The sequence below is a fragment of the Mesoplodon bidens genome, assembly GCF_964165515.1.
Source record: "Mesoplodon bidens genome assembly, contig: HAP1_SCAFFOLD_240, whole genome shotgun sequence".
In the NCBI taxonomy this organism is placed as follows: domain Eukaryota; kingdom Metazoa; phylum Chordata; class Mammalia; order Artiodactyla; family Ziphiidae; genus Mesoplodon; species Mesoplodon bidens.
In genome coordinates this window covers 363,962-384,503 of record NW_027671802.1, presented here as the reverse complement: position 1 = coordinate 384,503, position 20,542 = coordinate 363,962, and the positions used below count along the sequence as shown (strand labels likewise).

The window sequence follows — 20,542 nt, the reverse complement described above, 5'->3', positions numbered from 1 at the left end:
CTGCTTCTGGGGACAAAGCTTTCCTTTTCCTGAACCCCTCCCCCCAAAACGTCCCTGCCCCTTCCTAGGGGACGTTTCTCCTGGGTGGTGGTGAAGTTTCCAGCTAGTAAAAATGCAACCCCTTCCTCGCGCCCCGCCTCCCCCAGACTGAGAGGAGGAAAAGTGCTTTCCTCCACTCAGGTTTGTAACTCAGGGAGGAGGCGAACCAGGCGGGTGGAGGAAGGACAGCCTGAAATGTGTGTGCTGCCTGGTTTCGTGATAGGTGACCGTCCGGAGATTTTGAAAGCGGCCTGAGCCCAGTTCCGGCTATGATCTTTCGCCGGCCAAGCAGGACCAGAAGGCCTTGGACTGTTTGCAGCAATTGTTACCAGCTTCCCAGGCCTCGCAGCTGACATGGTCAAGCTCCCCTCCAGAGACCACCCAGTCCCGCCCGATGCCACCGGAAGCGCGGAGACTTATTGTCAATAAGAACGCGGGCGAGACCCTCCTACAGCAGGCCTCCCGGCTTGGCTACGAGGTGAGCATCCTTGTGGGTGCCCCGGATCAGGATCCACCGGCTGCTGCTCCTTGGGTGGGGGACACACTGGCTGGGGATGGGGGGCGGGTCTCAGAGCCCAGCCCCCTCCACGTGGCGGGCTGGGCTGGGTGTTCCAGCAGGGTGTTTGCGTTGGCTCCCGCTCACACTGCGGGCTCTTTGGTGGCTTGTTCAGTCGTGGTGTGAAAAGAAAGGCAGGCCTCTCTGATGTTCCGTTCCCGTTCAGGCAGGCAGGCTGCTTCGGCCAGTCTGGCTCACTTATCTCTGATATAAAATCTGACCTAACCCAGGGCTTGGCGACCAGGGGAATTTTAATGAGCCCTTTTGGATTCTGAATAGCAAGAAGGAGAGTAGGAGAGTAGTTATTAGCTCTACTAACTTGTGCTGTTTGGGGCAGAGTGATGCCCCTGTGGGGTAGCGGGTGGGAAGTGTCTGTGCAGAGTAGGGGTGGGAGTGGGGCAGACCTGAGCAGTCTCTTTCTGAGAGGGCACGGGAGCCGAGGGCTGATGGGCGGGGAGCAGGGCTTGAGCCTTGCACAAAACTCCCTGTCCACACTGCTGTATCCCAACCCAGCACGGCTGATGACAGTGATGGCCTCTATTGCTAGAGCAACATAGAAAGATAGCTGATATCTGCCTAAGCCCGTGTGATCTGTAGTAACTCCTTTCACCCTTTTAACATGTTCACTTGGGAGTAACGCGTACTAGCCCACTCTCGGATGAGGAAACTGAGCCTCAGAGGGGTTAGCTGATACCCGTACAGGTAGCAATCCAGCAGTGCTCCACAGCCCACCACGCTCCTCAGCAAGACTGGCTCACACTGGAATTGCCCTTTTTACAGTTCAAAACCTCTGTGAGACAGATGACTCTCCATGCCCTGTGCAGTTCCCCCACCATACTTGTCAGTAGCAATTGTGATATAATAGCCCACAGGGCAAAGGCATTTTTCTGTGCTGGCATCAGCCCTCTGGGAGTTGAATGGTGACAGTAAAACGCGGTTCAGCAGGCTGAGCGTGGAGGTGTGGATGAGCACTGGGGTGGCAGGACCCAGGCTGGCCCGGAGCCCTGGCGCCCACACCCTCAGCCAGCTCTGTGCCCCTGTCCCCCGTCTCCCGTCGTGTCCCCCCACCCCGGTCCATAGTGCCGTGAGCCCTTGGAAGTGTGCCTGCCTTGGCCTTAAGGCATGACTGTGGGTGGGAAGTTGGAAGCACTAGGGCTATGCTTAGTTTGGGGTGTTTTGTTGTTGTTGTTGTGGGTTGAATGTGCTGTTGTTTATATCTACACGTCTCTTGGAGACCTCTCCATTAGCTAGAGAGCACTTTCTGGTAGTTAGCGCAGTTACTTGCAGGTGAAGTCCAAGGAGCACCCAGTTGGTTTCCCAAGAGCTGAGAGCGGGCGCCTAGGAGGACAGAGCAGATGTTGCACATAGTGTTGAGCTAGACCCCCCCGTGGTTGAGAAGATAGTCTCCTTGCTTCCAGCAAACGCTGGAGGTGGGGGGGAGACCCCTAACCCCAACTTTTGGGTTAGGGTTGAGAAAGTAGACTCCCGCTTCCAGCAAATGCTGGAGATGGGGGGGCGGGGTGCTGCTGCACCCGCCGTGGAGGGCGGGGCTCCGAGCCCCACCTGTGAACTTGGCATCATTTCCAGCAGCCTCCCTTTGGGACCAGAGACGTCAAAAGACCCTTGTTGGTCCTCTAAGACAGTTTCCATTTTGGTTTGGTGGCTCTGAGGCCTGGACCAAGGGGCACTTGATCCATCCTTTTTTAGGCTACCTGGCCTTTGATTGCACAGGAAGCCTTGGGAATGTTTAGGGTCGGATTTGTTTTTTTCTTCAAATGTAAATTTCAATATGTAGATTCCACACATCACCAGTGTTGATGCTGAACATTGTGACAAGTAGATGAACGCTTTCAACTTTGAATCCAGCTTTCTGGGATTTCTCTGGGCAGAATTTTAAATGTTGGGATGATGGCCCAGTTGGGAGATGTGGCAGCTTCAACCTTTTCACATTGAAGGACAGTTTGCTTAAGCAGATAAGGGTGTGGTTTGGGAGGGTTTTCCTGAAGTTTTGTCTTCAGCATTCTTGGTTATTTTCTTCTGCTTAGCCAAAGATACCATGTGCAGTATAAAGGCTGTCTGAGCTTTATGTCATGATAATGTGGTTCTGGAAGTTTAGAAACACACTCTGGCTTCAGATCCGCGTTAAATAGATCACTTGTGTGGCCAAAGACCTCAAACCTTTCCCTCCTGGGAAAAAGGCTTCTATTTCTTAGGCTAAAACGCTAGTGTGCAACCACATGCTTGTGCCTTTAGCGGTGATGGTTAAATTTTCTATGAATTGAATAAGTCATGTTTTTTAAAAAGTTAATGAGGCATTTAATTAACTCACAACGTCGGGCTTATGGCCTTTATGGTTACATTTTGCGGGTAGTGGCATTCGGCTTATAGCCGCTGAACAGAGAGCTGTCCGACAAAAGCAGTTTGACTTTGCTCTGGAATGGCTGGGCTGCCCTTCAGACACTCCCGTTTATTTCTAGCGGAGAAAATAAACCAAGGAATGTGTTGCGTCGACAGACTCGCCCCGCCTCTTCACCTTTCAGTTAGAGAAAGTGCTGGTGGCGACGGTTGCCATCCATTTAGAGGCCATCACCCTCTTAGCTAGGATAGTGTAGTTAGCCCACTTGACCCCCAACAGAGAAGGCCTGTGGGGTGCTCGTCACAGCTGGATTGCATCCCTCTAACTGGGGCCCTCTTGGGCCTTTTGAATCTTCCCAGCTGACCAGGTACCAAAGACCTGAGTTTTAGGTCTAGTACTTCATGTTAATTGAACTTGGGGTTTAATATCTCTGGGCCTCAGTTTCCAAGTGTTGAATGAGGATGGTACTACCTTCCTTTCCTGGTAGCTCCTGGGTTCCTGTGGGTGACAGAAGACGTCCTCATCTGGGGAAATGAGAAGCACTGTGTAAATAGTGGGATCAACGTGCTTGAGTTAGGACAGCCCGTGGCAAAAAGTCTGACCTGGCCGTGGGGCTACTGCTGCCTTTGCTGCCATCTTCCAGGAGAAGAGAGTTGACTTACCCACCAGCTTGGACGGCCTTTCATTTCTAGGTACCCTTGAATCTGCCCTAGTAGTGATGAAGGTTTCCAGGTGAAGGCCATGATTGTCACAGCAAATAAACCCTGGGTTGAGTAAATTGATGTGTGCACAGCAGTTGGTGGCGTTCAGACCTGATCCCAGAGCCACGTGACAGGGCCTCTCCGTGGCTGGTGCACACAACTCATTAGCTTGCAGCCGTCCACTCAAGTCTGGCTAGTGAGGGCCTGCTAAAAGAGCAGCAGCTTCATGCGGTATCCTGGATACCAGGGCTCGGGGCAGGTGGCCTGGGAGCCCAGAGGATTGTGGGCTTTCTGGCAGGTTGGGATGTAAACGGAGAAATGCATTCGTGGGCGTGCCTTTTCTCTTCCTCCTCTTGTTTTGGAAGGGAGCTGCTGCAGTGACCTGAAGTAACAGGGCACCAATGGCCAGGTTTACCAGCATGCCCCATTAGGTTCACGTGGTAAGCAAATGGAACATTCTAGTTCGCTCCCAAGTGAGTGGTCACCTTTGATTGGCGTGTCCTCCAAAGGGCATAAAAGGTTTTACAGAACCCATCTCGCACTTATGGGCGGCTAGAATGACCCCCGTTTTAGGTTTAACAGATGAGTTACCTGAGAGATGTCACAAGGAGGCCTGTTCTGACCCCATCCCATCCCCCCTTACCCAGCAGACCATGTGTTGGGCCACATGCACGTTCTGCCTACTCCCAGCTCTCAGAACCTGCCGGCTCTCTGCTGGGCACGACTTACCCAGTATAAACAGTATAATGTGTTTTCTGGTGGCAAATGCTTTCGATGTGTCTGAAAACTTTCTTAAGGTAATAAAACATTGAATAAGTTCCTGCTCTGCTTACTGGGAGTGGTTCATATTAATATTTTAACAAGCCAAAGAAATAAGGTTAATAACAGTGATTCTAATGCACAGTGTTGACACAGAACATCTCCGGGGGCGGGGGTGAATGTTTTATTTGATTCTTGAAATGTGGAGGTTGCAGCCTGTGGTGTATCAGGTTCCTGTCATTAACTTGAGTAAATATGAGAATATTAGACTGATTCTGCCCCGAGAGGGTGGAGTGAGGCAAAATAGAGGGTGGGGTTATTGGAGGCATTTTGTGTCATTCCTCGAGGATGGAGGGAGAGAGCTTCTCTTTAACTCTACTTAACGTACAGACAAGAGCATCTGAGGCCCAGGTTCTGATTTGGGGTCTTAACAGGGGGCGCGAGGATGTAGCTGACCTGTGTGTCCCTGCTTCTCTAAGCTGGGGAATGTTCTCTGGCTGATTTAAGCTCTCTTTAAGTGTTGGTCATCCATACTTTTATCTAAACTTGTGTTATCGTCCACTGCCACTGACTGAACAGACCCATCAAGTGAGAATGGTCTGTGCTTGGCAATGTGTCATCTAAGATGTTAGCAGCTGTGACACTTCTGTACTGGTCACGTCGGCCCCTGGGCTGAGGGCTTTCATCGCTATCCGAATGCGTCCTCTCAGCAGCCCTGTGGAAGCTTGGAGAAGTTCAAGGGTAACTTGCCCATGGCCAGGCCACTGGTGCAGCAGAGCCTTAGACAACACTGTCTGCATCTCCAAGCCCTTCTCACACACTCTCACCCCCGACCAGGATGCCTGCCGCCTGCCCGCGCTATGGTGGGCTTTTGGCCCCAAGGATGTATGCCTTTGAAAGTGGGCACCGCCAAGCTATGGGGAGGTCACCCTTACAAGGTTCACTGTATGGTTGACTGATGGTATCTCCTCTCCTCTCCTCTCCTCTCCTCTCCCCGTAGGAAGTGGTCTTGTACTGCCTGGAGAACAAGATTTGTGATGTGAACCACCGCGACAACGCGGGTTACTGTGCCCTGCACGAGGCTTGTGCAAGAGGTTGGCTCAACATCGTACGACACCTCCTTGAATATGGCGCCGATGTCAACTGCAGTGCCCAGGATGGAACCGGGTCAGTGGCGGTCTTGCTCTTGGCCTGGCCCTGCTGGGGCATAGGCAGTGGTTCTCAGGGTGTGCGGGGAACCCCAGAAGGAAAGATGGAGAGTGAGTGCCATGTAAGCACACTGGTGGTGGAGTCCTCTAGAATGGAATCGGACAGATCTTTCTGGCAAATTTACATAGAACTTTAAAACTCTGTGACACTCTTATGGACAGAGGTCCCTGAAAATGTTGAGCCTGCATGAATAATCAGGGGTGTTCTCTTTTAAGACCCTGGACTCTTCACCAGCGTCTGTTGAATCTCACTCTTGAACATATATGTGAGTTGAAAGTTGCAGGAGTACAGACAGGTCCAGTGGCAACTGGCTTGATAGGACCTGCCGTGTCCACCCACATCCCCGGGCCTGGCCCCCACTCTGTCCTTGACCTCGGTTTATTGGCCAGAGGCCCAGGTCTGAGTCAGCCCAAGCATCTTCCTGGTTGTACCTGGGATGCCACCACGAGGCAGGGCACTGGGGCTTTCCTGACGGTCATAACATTAGCAAAACTGTAAGGTATTTGGTGGTTCGTGGTTTCCAAATCGCATCCTTTCTGGATGGGACTGCGGACAGTGTTCCTGACCCCAGCGGACACGGGCAGGAGGACTCTGTATCCTCCTGAGAACTCGCCCTGCCTGTCGACTGCTTCTGGGCGAGAGGGTTGATCACTCATCTCCAAGTTGGTTTCAGGAGAGGTTCCACTTTGCCCCCAGTTTCTTTGACAAACTGCACTTTTTGGGTTTTGTTTGTAATGGTATAACAATGGCTTGTCGTATCTGCTTCCGTGATGCTGGGATTCTTCCCCCCACCCCTCCGTACGTTACCTTCTTACAGTCTGTCACTATTTAAGTTCATTGGAAACGTTTTCATCTAGGCCTGAGTTCCTCCTTGGGCCATGCATTAAGAGAGATTTGCATTGAAGAATTAGGCCTGAGATGGTCCCTTCACCTGTCCCGTAAAGGGTTATGTGTTGAAATAACAGAGTAATTTGTCGCAGCGACCGTACACTCACCTCCTTGGTGAAATAGCGCGCCTACGAGGCTTGGCCGCACACGCTCGATTTTGCCCCGTGTCCTTAGAAGCAAGCGTCGCGTGCACGGGTGTAATCCCCCGCACCTCTCCTAGGCCTCTCCACGATGCTGTCAAGAATGATCATCTCGAAATTGTCCGCTTGCTCCTCTCCTACGGTGCTGTTCCTACCCTGGCTACATACTCAGGTAGAACCATCAAGAAAGTGAACCACAGCGAACTTCTGGAGAAGTTCTTAACAGGTACGGCAGAGGTCAAGACATGGTCTTGTTCAAGCATCTAGACGGTGACTTCACAGCCTTTCACCTGGGTTCCCCCTACCCCCACCCCCCCGTTTACTCTAAGTGACCCTTTACTGGGAAAAGCGGCCCAACGTTAGTCTGTCAAAGAAGAGATACATACTTTGAGTTTTGCGAGGTGGGGGGCTGGAAAACTCTTAGCTAGCCAGGCTAGCTTTTGTTTGGCAGGCTGGGGCGGTGAGGCGGGCAGTCCCTCAGGAAGGCGGGTGGACGCGTGGGGAGGTTTCAGTCAGATACCTGGAGGCGTGTGCAGTGGGACTTGTCAGGAGGTGACACCAGCCCCAGCGTGAGATGTTCCCGAACTCCAGCAGCATTTGCCTCTTACCAGGAGGCGTTATCTTGTTTCTCTCTCTCTCTCTCTCTCTCTCTCTCCCCCTCTCTCTCCACACTGTTGAAATAACCTGCAGGCTCCTGACGATGGTAACCCCGGTTGCTCTTCGGAGTTCTCTGGCAGCTGTGTGTGTGGTGAGCAGCCTTGTTCGTTTCAGTTGGGCTTGTGGGGGTGGGGGTGGGGGTGGTGCTGTGAGCAGGGCTTGCTTGGGAAAGAATTTTTCCAGGGTCCTTTTTGGAGAACAGCTGGAATCTTGCTCCAGCTTACTGACCTCTCTCTTGTTTGCCCCCCCGGTTAGAACCAGATGATGAAAGTGGTTACGATGTTTTAGCAAATCCCCCAGGACCGGAGGACCAGGATGACAGCAACGAGGCCTATGGTAACCTATTGGAATCTGAATTTTCCGAAGACCCCGTTTTGCCGTGTTATAACGTCCAGGTGTCCGTCGCTCAGGGGTGAGCGTGGCCAGCGTGTGGTCGAGAGCCAGCCCAGCTGCTCTGTGGGGTGGCAGGAGTTAGAAATCCCCTTCAGCAGATGAGGGTGGATGGGTTGGGGGGTGAGTGAATTCCTCACCAAGTGTCCACCGACCTCACATAATGCAGTGGAACTTTTCCAGAAAAGTTTGGGGGATGGGAGGGCTCCCCAGCCAACTGCCCTCATTGGAACACACCCCTAGAGCCCAAAGGACACGGGAGTCAGCGACTGCAATTGCACAGTTTCAGTCACTAAACTCTTGGGGAAGGGATCCTCCCCAAACGGCTACCATAGGGGCCTTCCAAGGCGCGTGAGGTCCACGGGACGATACTGATGTGTACCCTCTTCTCGTATAAGATTAGAGAAAGCCGTATGTGGCACCTGGGATCTTATGTGTCTTCAGATTTGCTTAGATCGAGTCTTGTCCCCACAGTCGGGCCACTGTGCCCCATGACCAACCCTTCGGAGTGAACACATCAGGAAACCTTGCTCTGCTGTGTGTTGACCCCGGTGCTTAAGGAGTAGCATCCTCCTTGGACTCTGAGGCTGGGACCGTGTCTGCCTTTGTGGTGACATTGTATTCGGGATAGAGATGATAAAGCGTGGCAGGGTATCAGGAAGGATTGTACCACCTCCCTTCTCGAAAAAGCCTCACTCCCGGCAGCATTGAGGGGCGGGTTGGAGGTGTGGGAAAGGCAAGGAAAGCCAGGTGACCTCGAGTGTTTCTCATGCTCTCTCCGTTAGGGCCGGAGGAGAGGAGAAGTCAAAGAGGTGTTTGCCATCTCCCTTGGGTTGGCATACAGACTGGTTTTCCCCAGTGACTAGAACGGGGTGCACTTACTTGGAGAGGGGTGACCTGAGTTGTGGCCAGAGCCAAGGCAGCACTGGGGTGGCCTGCAACGAGGCTGGTTCAGGGGCGCTGCTCCTGCTTTTGTCTAAGTTGGCTGATCTGCCCTAGGTGGTCTCTTAACACATGCACATGAGTCCAGAGTTCCCCCGCTAGAAGTAGATCTTCCGGGCTTCCCTGGTGGCACAGTGGTTAAGAATCCGCCTGCCATTTCAGGGGACACAGGTTCGAGCCCTGGTCCGGGAAGATCCCACATGCCACGGAGCAACTAAGCCCGTGCGCCACAGCTAATGAGCCTGCACTCTAGAGCCCGCGAGCCACAACTAGAGAAAGCCCGTGCACAGCAACAGGCCCAATGCAGCCAAAAATAAATAAATAAATTAAATTAAAAAAAAAAAAAAAGTAGTAGATCTTCTAAGGACAGTGAGAAGTGGGTTGGGGGTGGGGTAATCAAAGTGGAAGTAGCAGGCCCTTTCACCGCCAGGAGACGGGTAGTTTATAGTTGGGAGCGCCTCTCATTTTGCCGGAAACTCAAACCACTGTCCTTTCTCTGGTGTAGGCCTCGTAACTGGCTGTTGCTCTCAGACCTGCTCAAGAAACTGCAAATGTCCTCCTGCATATTCCGCTGCAATTTTCCAAATGTGGAAATTGTCACCATCGCGGAGGCCGAGTTCTACCAGCAAGTGTCAGCAAGTCTCTTATTCTCTTGCCCCAAAGACCTGGAGTCCTTTAATCCGGAAAGTAAGGAGCTCTTAGATGTGGTGGAGTTCACGAACGAGCTTCAGACTCTGCTGGGCTCATCCGTGGAGTGGATCCTCCCCAGAGACCTGGACTCAGACGACGCCTGGTGAGCTCGCCGGGGCCCGCCGTGTACAGTGTGTCATGGTGTTAATCCTTGTGCATATGTGTCCTAATACAACTATTTCTGTAAAGAAAGGACACGATGAGACACGACTCCAGTCGGAAGGACTTTGAAACATGTTTTTTTCTTTTTAAAATTTTAAGTCAGTTTTTATGAAGTTGTTAATAAAGTTTCTTTACTTTTCAATGTACACATGCTTCGGAATATGTTTGTTTTTACTCGGAACAATTGTTTCTTTTCTTTTTTAAGGAGAAAAAAAAAAAGGCAAAGGAGCTCCACACTTTGACTTAATTTCATACAAAGCTCCGACGACAGAGGCCATAACTGTTGAGAGTTGCTTTGGGGGCAAATTAAACCAGTAAAATTTTAAACTCTTCCTCCATATTAAAGGGATTGAATAAATTGGCCACTTTGGTGCACCTGTGTCCTGCGAATTGTCCAGTTGGAGATGGAGGTTTAGGAAGTGAGTTTCAGTCTTGTTTAAGTCTCTTCCCATCAGACTGGTCTCGTGATTTCCTACACACCATGTTACTTCCTGTCTACCTTTCCTTGGTGTTGTTCATGCCTGGATTATCTCCTGTACCTGCTCAAACCTTGGTCCATTCTCATTTGTACCATGGAAGTTTGTCATGCTGGATACTGTCAGAACTAATTTTACTTAAGTTTGTGTTAAGGTGCAAAGCACACGTTTTGTATATTTTCTGTTTTTTGTGTTTGTCTATATTTTATGGTTTCGCTTCAAGAAATATTATGGGAAGGGAAATAGCAAGATGTAAAGAGCAAAAAAGTCATCATTCTCTTTCAATTGTTAGAACATCTATCTGCAATCATAATTATGATGCACTGTGGTATGTGTTAAAATAGTAAATACATGTAACGTCCCGTAGGAGCAGCAAACTCTGGTGTTGGTGTGGGTGTGTCATGGAAGTAATCACAAAGCAGGTGACTGTTGGTTGGGGTCCTGAAACATTAGTGTGCCTTCCCTGTGTCCAGTAGTGGTCTGGAGGGGTCAGGAAGCCTGCCTTTGAATTTGAGGGAACAGAGGGTTTGAGGTCCTCTCTCTTCTATTGCTCTAGTACACTGCATAGCAGCAGTATACTGGGTTTACAGTTGACGTTTAAATCGCTGATTGATCATTAAGATTGGGATGTATCTTTGGAAATGAAAATAGGAAGAATCGTATGCTTTTTTTTTTTTTTCTTTTTTTTCCTATATCTGAAAAGGTATGTAGTACTTTGCTGAGTGGTTGGGAATAAAGTTTGCAGTATTCAGTGTATTCAGTTTTAGTATCTAAATAGAATTAAACTGTTGCTGTAAAGTGGAATAGCACTTTGTTATTGACAAGTTTTAGAATGCATCTGTTCGTCAATTACCTGTTTGGGAAGATTGTAGTTAATGATTTTGAGAATGTGGCTATAAACCTCCAACTGACTCAAGAAAAGCAAATAAGTCAAGATTGACAAATGTATAGGCTCTTCATCTTTTGTGTGTGTGGGTTTTTTTTTTTCCTTTTAGTTATTTGTCAAGGTATAAAGAATTCTATCACACTTAAGACAAGTTAAGTAAACGTCACGGGGTGTATTCTGACATGGCATGGAGCAGATCACATGGCCTAGATCTTAAAGGTGATTTTATGTTTAAACTTTCATGAAAACATATGTGATTGAAACACATTAATATATTGATACAGAGGGCAGTTAATTTTTGTCTTTTTTTGTGTGTGTGTGTGGTACTGTTGTGGCCTCTCCCGTTGCGGAGCACAGGCTCTGGACGCGCAGGCTCAGCGGCCATAGCTCACGGACCTAGCCGCTCCGTGGCATGTGGGATCTTCCCGGACCGGGGCACGAACCCATGTCCCCTGCATTGGCAGGCGGACTCTCAACCACTGCGCCACCAGGGAAGCCCTAATTTTTGCCTTTTGATACATGTGAGCACAGCTTTCATTTTGCTGAAAGAATATGACCAGTTTTCAGTTTGGGATTCTACCATTTAGGAAAGATAGTCCACTTAATTTTAGAAATAAGAGATTTAATATATAATACCTAATAATACTTTTATGTATTTTTTTACTGAAAACATTTATTGTAATACTGTGAAGAAACTATGCCATTCTAGTCTTCAAGACTTAAATGAATCAAGTGTTTATTAGCTGTTGTAGTTTTTAAACTAATAAAAGTCAGTACATCAGCAATTTGTAAATACAGTTTTTGAAATAATGCCTTAACAACTTTACAGTGGTTATAATGACTGTATTTAGGCCTAAAGTTAGTTAATAATTTGACATGAAGGCTTTTTAATAGTTTGATGGTGCAGATCAGGGATAGGTAAACTCTGGCTGGTGGGCCAGATCCAGCCCGTCGCCTGGCTTTGTAAAGGAAGTTTTTCTGGAACATAGTCGCACCCATTGTTTACGTGGTAGTTATGGCTCCTTTCACCCTACACCAGTGGGGCCGAGTAGTTGCAACAGAAACTGTATAGCCCACAAATCTGGAAATGTTTAAATTTAGATTTTAAAAATTGAAAACTTCTTTGAGCCTATACAGGGCAAGTCCATTGACCCCTGAGGTAGAAAACAGGAACTTGGGTGCGGAAGCCAAATGGCCTAGGTTCAAATTCCCTTTCTCCCATTTCATAGCTAGTGACCATGGGCAAATCACTTAACCTCTATGCCTCATTATGAGGTTTAAATGCACTTATTTGTATAAATAGTGCCTGGCACATACTAAGCGCTGTGTAAGTGATTGCTGTTGTTTCTGCTTGGAGCTTTAATAAGTTATTGTTAATAGAAAAATGACACTAATGATTTTCCTTATAGAGTAACAAAGGCACTTTGAGTCTTTTACATTTTCAGGAATGTAATAAGACTTTTTTCATTGACAGTCAGTGTTCCCTGTTACCAAAATTTACTTTATGAATATAAAGAATTGAATATCTTCAAGACAGTACTTTTGCTTAAATGTCAAACCATTATTTTCCCAAGGCACATCAAACTGGCTCTGCATAGTCCAGGCCTCTAAAGCTTGTGTGCACACCCTAGGTAGCATGTGAGATACATTTTGTAAATATAGTTTTTTAAATAATGCTTGAGACTTCCCTGGCGGTCCAGCAGTTAACACTATGTGCTCCCAATGTAGGGGGCTTGGGTTCGATCCCTGCTCAAGGAACTAGATCCCACGTGCCTGCCATAACTAAGAGCCCACATGCCACAACTAAAAGATCCGGCATGCTGCAACTAAAGACCCGGCACAGCCAAACAAACAAACAAGCAAATAAATAAATAAATCTTTATAAAAAAATAAGTAAAATAAAATAATGCCTTAGGAGTTAGGAAAAGAAAATATTAGAACATTTTTACCTTTGTATTATTTTTAAAAATCTGTGTAGTTTATCATGTACATAAATTCTATGTATGGAACTTTGTGTATATAATTTGTTAATAAATAAGATGCATATTAAAAAGTTTTCTTATGATTTGCCCAGTCAGGTGTTTGGAGACCATTGGAGGACAGGATGATGAAATATAGGGCCTCAGCAAAGATAGAATTTAGAACCAATTCCCTGACTTAGAAGATAAGGAAAATAATTCATAGACTGTAATTGAGTTGTCCAACTTTACATAAGTGTTCAGAAACAGGAAATGCAGTGGCTAGAATCTAATCACTGACCGAGCAGAATCTGGGTCACTCACTGGACTCGTAAACCAGAAGTGACTGTTGAAGTTCTCAGGTTGATGCTCCTGGCATATATGCTTGATCTGTGTGTGTGTGTAAATCTCTGACATAAGAAGCCATACTCAGGCACACCCTGTTTCCTTATTCAAGCATCTTAATTTCATCCCATTAAATCTTTGAAGTATCAGACTACCAGAAGAAACCTGGGCTGAGAGTCTTCATTCCAGGAGACGTGATCTTGACTGCATGGCTGGTTTGAGGCGCATCACTCTGAACTGCAACACGCTCATTGGTGACCTGGGTGCAAGTGCTTTGGCAGAATCTCTTAGTGAGGATTTATGGCTTAGAGGGAAATTCTAAAATTGAAAATATTGAATTTTTAATATGCTTAGCTTTTGGCATGATACTATTGTGATAGGATGTTTCAAAGCCTCATTTTACTGATAGCTTTTATTTTGCTTTTCAACTTTCTCTAAGAGTTGCATATATCCTTTACAGAAAATACAGAGTTACAAGAGAACCTATAATTTTAATACCCAGATATAATCACTGTTCATTTTGGCGTATATACTTTCAGTCTTTTTTTCTTCTACAAATATATATGTACACTTAGGGATTACAAAAATAGAATTGTAGTATACTTGCTATTTCACATTCCTGCTTTTTTCACTTAAAGATGTATCATGTAGTATTGCGTCGTATTGATGTCCCATAGTTTAATCAATTCTTTGCAATTCTATTTAGACAGTTTGCTTTTCCCTGTCAGAAACAATGTGAATACGTTGTATATACATCTCTGTGTGCATCGGGATTACTTCTGTAGAATAAGGTACTACAAGTGGAATGACTAAGTGTGACCTATTTTTAAGACATTTGATACACATGGCCAAATTACCACCCAGAAAGGCTATGCCAATTTGTAGTCCACCCCAACAGTAGATGGGAAGCCTGCCTCTCACAAACACTGGCCTGTAGCACTTGTAAAAAAATGTGAAACTACAAAAATGAGTACCTCTCCATTTTCTATGCAAGTGGGATTACTCCAAATTTTATAACTTTTTTCAATTAATTTAGTATGAGCATTTTAGCAAGTCAGTAAATTTGCATCTCCTACATCATTTTTTGTGATTGTTCAGTATTCCATTATATGAATATGCCACAGTGCACATAGCTTATCCATTCTTGTATATAAGCTTTGTCCAGTTTTTCAGTTACAAATAGTACTCTGATATATATCCTTACCTATATCTCTGACTATTTCTTTTGGTTAAATTCTTAGAAAGAGAGTTGTTGGATCCAAAGGGTATAGACATTATTTAAAGGCTTTTCTTACAGAATCGTGGCTTCATCTGATAGGAGAATAACCACATTTTGTTTTATTTTGTATTCATTTGATTGACTGGTGAGGTTTACTGGCTGTTTGTATTAATTTGGCTATTTGGTTAATTATACCCTGTGTCCATTCTTCTGTAGTGAGAGTTTGTAAGGGTTGTATCATATCCTGTCAGATCCGTATGTCTGACTTGCTATTTCTGTGTGTCATGGGGGTGTTGAAAGACTACAGTTATTTTAATGTGATGGTCCACACAACACTTAAACAAAAGACTCATGATAGTTTCCTTTCATGTAATATTTTTTAATCCCTGTGCTTTAGTGATGATCCCTTTGGTTTAAATGAGTAGGTTGTTCAGCCCCGGAACTACTAGAATTCATGATCAGTTTTTCTGGGTTTTATCTGACCTTTTACTGCGAGGGTTCTTGACCATCCTACTTTCATGATAGGTTTTTAGTATGTATTCTCTATTCACACATTGTTGAAAGTTTTTATTATTTGTATCCTCTTAGATTTGTCTTTTTTTCCTCTAAAACTAACAGTTATTACATTTCTTCTATTTTGTTTTCCCCTTTGAACTAGTTTCAAGTGTGATTTGGAGCTGAAGATCATGATCAAAAGAATGCAGTGCATTTCTGAGCTCCACCAGGTTTTGCTTGTGAGGTTTACATGCCCCTGCCGCCCTTGCTAATTATGAACTGAGATTCATTTTGTGATGCTTTTTGCTCATAGGTTATATACAGTTATTCTTCAGTTCTGTAATTGTAAAATACGTTGTATGATTTATTGGTACTAAAGCCAGGGTTATCACTGCACATCCAAGAAGAGGTTTTTAAATTGGATTATGCATTATGTGTGTGCATATATGTTTCTGTTTTTTTCCATACCCAAAATTACAAACCTGCCATGACTTGTCTTGTGCAGGAGTCTTCCACACGTGAGAAAATGAGAGTTGTCTATATGTTAAATCTGTAGAGTTAGCAAGTGACGTTTGTCTTTCATCGAAAGCACTTGACCTGCAGCAGTGCGGCCTCACCAGTGAAGGAGCAAAGGCTTTACTAAAGGCCCCTGAAACCAACAGAACTCTGCTCGTTCTGGATATAAGAAAAAATCTGCTTGTTGGTATGTGGTCACTTTTTTTAAATTGATGAACACATAGCAAAACAAAAACAATTTGTTCAGGCATTGACAGTTTTTTAAAACTTAATGTGTTTAACTTTCCTCATCATATACAGTTGGCCCGTGAACAACGTGGGGTTAGGGGTGTCGACCCCTACACAGTTCAAGATCTGGGTATAAGTTTATAGTCAGTGGTTCCACATCTGTGGATTCAACCAACCTTGGATCATGTAGGACGATAGTACATATGTATTGAAAACTATGCGTGTGTCAGTGGACCCGCGAGGTTCAAACCCATGTTGTTCAAGCTTCAACTGTACTTTTCTAGTGTTGCACTTCCCTTATGTTTTTAGCAGCTACTGTACTAACTAAAGTGAATTATACTTGTCAATTTTTCTTATCTCTACTCTGAATAGAGGTGAACCTAGATACTAAGCCTGCTTCCACCAAGAGCATTCTTTCTTTCCTGTGCAGCCTCTGAATTCTTGCCAGGAGTACTTTATTCATTTGTCAGATTCACAAGTAATTTTGTAATCATCTTCTGTGTGCCAGATACGGGTTTAGGGACTAGGGATAAAGCAGTGAACCAGACAGACAAAAGTCTTGCCCTCATGGAACTTACATTCTAGTGAAGGACATCAGATAGAAATGAGTAAACAGATAAGTCATATAATTTTAGAGAGTAGGAAGTGCAAAACTATCTTAATGTAAGGAGAGTGAGGGAGAGCAGGTAGGACTCCATTGGATAGGTTTGTTAGGGGACAGCTTCACTGGAGAAGTGGCATTTGAACGGAGACCTGAATGAAGAGAGGAGCAAGCCATGGAAGATGTGGAGTAAGCACATTCCAGGACAAGGAGGCAATGAGTATGTAGGCATGTAGGTGGGTGGAGTATTTAAGGAAAAGCAAGGAGGCCAATCTGGGCAGAGTACTGAGTGAAGAAGAGTGTGGTATGACATGAGGTCAAGGAGCTAGCCAGGGGTCTGCTCTTGTAAAGTCTTGAAGGCCAGAGTAAAGATGTGGATTATTCTAAATGAGTAGAGGGGTTTGAACTGGAAAAAGGCATGATCCAAATCGTATCTGAATAAGGTGACCTGGTATAGAGAAGGGACTTGGGAGGATAAAGAAGAGGAACAGGGGGCTTCCCTGGTGCCGCAGTGGTTGAGAATCCACCTGCCGATGCAGGGGACGCGGGTTCGTGCCCCGGTCCAGGAAGATCCCACATGCCGCGGAGCGACTGGGCCCATGAGCCATGGCCGCTGAGCCTGCGCGTCCGGAGACTGTGCTCCGCAACGAGAGAGGCCACAACAGTGAGAGGCCCGTGTACAGCAAAAAAAAAAAAAAAAAAAAAGAGGAGGAACAGGGAGACCAGTTAGGAGACTATCACAGTGCTCCAAATAAGAGATGTTTATGGCCTAGGTTAGGTTGGAAGTTTGCAGCAAGTGAAAAGTGGTTGAATTCAGGTTGTGTTTTGAGGGTGTAGCTCTCAAGACCTGCAGATAGATGTGAGGTATGAAGGAAATAGTAACAAGGAGACAAGTCGTTGATGATTATGTGTGCAACTGGGTAGTATCACTTAGAAGAAGGGAGCTGATGGGAGGAGCAGCTTTTGAGGGAATATCAGGACTTGGTTTGTTATCTTGGATGCCCTGGTTTGATATCTTAGATGCTCTTTAGGTATCTAAGCGTCTGGACGGTGCTCAGACTGTACTTTGTATCCAAAGGTATCCAAAGCCACTTCAGATGCAAAATGTTTCAAGTTGACCTTTGCTGCTGCCAAAATAGTAGCCACTGTGGGCAGTCTGCAAGATGGCATCTTAGGTTTCTGAGGAAGAAATTAGAATACACAAAGGGGGAAATAAGTGTATAATTATATAATGTAGATTTCATATTTAAATGTCTGGGAAAAGCAATAATTAGTTGGCTTTTGGTTTTAAATGGAAATAGCCACTCATTGGAAAATAATTACTCTAATTTCAATTCATTTTACTTTAGATCATTCTGTGATGAAAACAGTTACCAAACAAGTTCTCCAGATAGAAGGAGTGCCAAGTCAGAGGTATATAGCATGTTTCAGTTCTCTTGGAAGAATTTCTCTTTAATGGCTTGGTTTTCTTTCTTTCTTAAAAGAAAATTATCAAGGTACTTTCTGCCATCTTAAAACTAAGATTTTAGTCAAATCAAATGGCTTTTCTGTTTTTGAAAATGTTGTGTGATGCTTTAATTTAGGTTCCCAGATATGCAGATTGAAAACCTTTTAACTTTTTATTTTCTGTAACATATTATCGTTAGTCACAAATAGTCTTTTTTTTTTTTTGGTGATAAGAATGAATAGCAGGAGCAGCATTTGTGAAACCAAATCTAATATGAAACTGACTCTTTCTTGTGAGTAAATTTGAATATTGAAACAGCAAAACAATAAGGTTTAATAAAAAGCAAAATAAATTTTTTATGTTTATGATCTGCCAATTTCCCAGAAAGGGTTTTGTGGTGACTTTAGTTATATACCAGATACATTAAAATCACCAGTGGACAACACATCTTTTATTCAGGTGCCCTCTGAAAGTTTTAAAAATCTGTTGACTTCGTAACAATGAACGGTCCACTTTAAAATGGTTAAAATTATAAATTTTCTGTTTTGTGTCGTTTACCACAATTTTTAAAAAATGTGTTGTTTGAAGATTTTGGGGTTTTATAAAGGTATTAGCATAAAAATGAAAAATTTAAAAGACCACCTCTAATCCCATTATCCTATCAAGCAATATTTACATTTTAATTTTCTCTTCCTGCTGTCTATAAACATAATTCCACATAGCTTCAATATAATTTGCCATTCTTATCTTTTCATACTAAATTTAAATTCTGTGATTCATAGTTATACTTTTTAACATTGCATTCACATGGTTTCATTGAGTAGGTCAATTTTTTAAATTGGTGAAAAATTGGAAATAACCTCAAATAAACTATTGTAAACATCTTCATAAATACAGCTTTTTTTTTTTCTACTTCAAGTTGTATGTTTTTGATTCTCTATTAATCAACTTGCTTGGACAATAGTGTATTAAATAAGTTGTTAAGAGTGTTTATGAAGTCAAAAAAAAGCTTATGATCGTCTGCCAATTGTTATTTCAAGAGTGATATTTTATTTTTTTTAAGGTGAAAATTACTTGCTTTTATTTATTGTTAAAACAACTTTATGAAATGATTTGCAATGCAAAATGTGGAAAACTGCTTTGAATAACTGGGAAAATAGCTACAGCATGGGAAAACGTATGTAAACAAACTTCACTGCCACCAAACTAGAATCTACTAATTTATCTCAGATGGCATCACAGAGTAGCAATGGCAGCTTCTGGTAAACGGAGAAACAGCAGCAAAGTCCTGCAGTGAAGCTGTGATTAATTACCAAACTGAACTGTTCACTCCACTAATCCTACAACTTCCCTACATTTATCTGTCTATACATTCCTACTTACTACAGGACAAACACCCACCGAAGTGGTTCCAAAAAACAAATGAGATAGAAATTCACAATTATAAAACAAATCCAATAGAAGGCAGTGGAGGAAACTGGGAACTACTGCAAAGTTTTACTGTCTAGTCCAGGTGATGAAAACAAAGTTTTTCTTTCAAGGCTGACCACTGTCAGGAATGAAATTAAGTATCAAAACTCTCCTCACTTCTCTAGGAGTGATTCTAGCTCTTCTTGCAAAGAGCTGAGCTGCTCCTTTTCTCGGTCTTCCTTTTGTTTCAGTTCATCCAGCACAGCCTGAAATCTGTTCTTGAGAGCCAGGTTCTCCACTTTCATGATGAGATCCTCCTGTCGCTTTGCCCTGTCCTGGGTCTCTTGGAGCTTGCCTTTCATGTTATCAATCTGTTTCTGAATTCCCATAACCAGCTGATTAGTTCCCTCGTTTTCTTGGTGGTGTTCATCTGACTCATTTAGCTTGTGCTGTAGCTGCCTTTCCAGATCTTCCTCAGTGTCAATGATGTTTATATCTTCTTCATCTTGATGCTGTGTCTCATCTTCATCTTCACTGCTGCTGCTGAGGTCATTGAATATCTCCCGAAGCTCATCATGTTCTAATGAGTCATGGCCCTGCCTGTGGCCAGACATTCCTGGGGAAGAGATATCAAGGCCTTGACTTTCTGCTTCTTTTGTTTCATCTTCAGCAATTATTTCCCAACGGGTACTGACAGCTTCAGCATCTGTGCTCAGCAACCGCTTTACTTCTTTTTCCACATCTGGAGACTCAATATATTTCTTCTTTGCTGTCTTACGGAACCTTCTCTTTCTGACATTTTTTAGAGGCAGAGTAATTCCATGGTTCCATATAAACTTTTTCTCTTTGTCCTTATCCTTTTTCTTGCTTGCTTTGGGATCAGCAGTGGCAACTGGTTCCTCAACAGGAGGATAGAGATCACCATCAGCTGTACAGACAAGCATCTGAGAGATATCAGCTGTCTTGTAAAAGGTTTTTTTATCAATAGTTTTCAAACTTTCCATAACACATGGCAGATCTACCAATTTTGACGCCAATGGGACCTGGTCCACTCTGACAATTCCATGACGCCCATCAGGGTGTAACTCAATTGTCAGTCTGTCCTTCAGGTTGACATGACCAGACTGTATCGCCCGCCTCACAGTAGAGGCATACTCCGGAGGTAGGCGTAAGATAAACTGGCTCTCTACTTCGTGAGGAGCATCATCTTTGCTCTTACTCATCTTTACTTCTTTGTGACTCAGTTTTTCTCTAATAACCACTTGTTGCACTAAAAAATTTCAGCTATTTCAACAGAAAGACCAGTTCTTTATAAATTGACGTCTTTAATTACAAAGAGTTCTAGGTAGAAGAGCAACTAAGCGTCTATTCGGAATTAAGTTCCAAGTCTTTCTAAATATGCTGTGACAATACCAGTCGTTAATGACGCATTGCCTTACTCAGGTCCATTTAAATCTGTTAGCTGCAATGCC

At 44.6% G+C, this 20,542-nt stretch overlaps 2 protein-coding genes across 2 annotated transcripts; one reads left to right on the top strand and one right to left on the bottom strand.

Moving 5' to 3' along the window:
• Positions 1-257: 257 nt before the first annotated feature.
• LOC308611037 (BCL-6 corepressor-like) lies at positions 258-18,158 on the top strand (the record flags this gene model as incomplete). The annotated part of the gene is made up of 3 exons (XM_081259982.1): positions 258-517; positions 5,412-5,578; positions 18,134-18,158. The coding sequence occupies exons 1-3, from the start codon at positions 434-436 to the stop codon at positions 18,156-18,158; spliced, it is 276 nt and encodes a 91-aa protein (XP_081116108.1). The 5' UTR covers positions 258-433.
• A 220-nt stretch (positions 18,159-18,378) lies between these two features.
• Positions 18,379-20,464, bottom strand: LOC308611024 (transcription initiation factor TFIID subunit 7-like). The gene has a single exon (XM_081259973.1). It carries the CDS (start codon positions 20,291-20,293, stop codon positions 19,244-19,246), a length of 1,050 nt encoding a protein of 349 aa, XP_081116099.1. The 5' UTR covers positions 20,294-20,464; the 3' UTR covers positions 18,379-19,243.
• Positions 20,465-20,542: the final 78 nt, after the last annotated feature.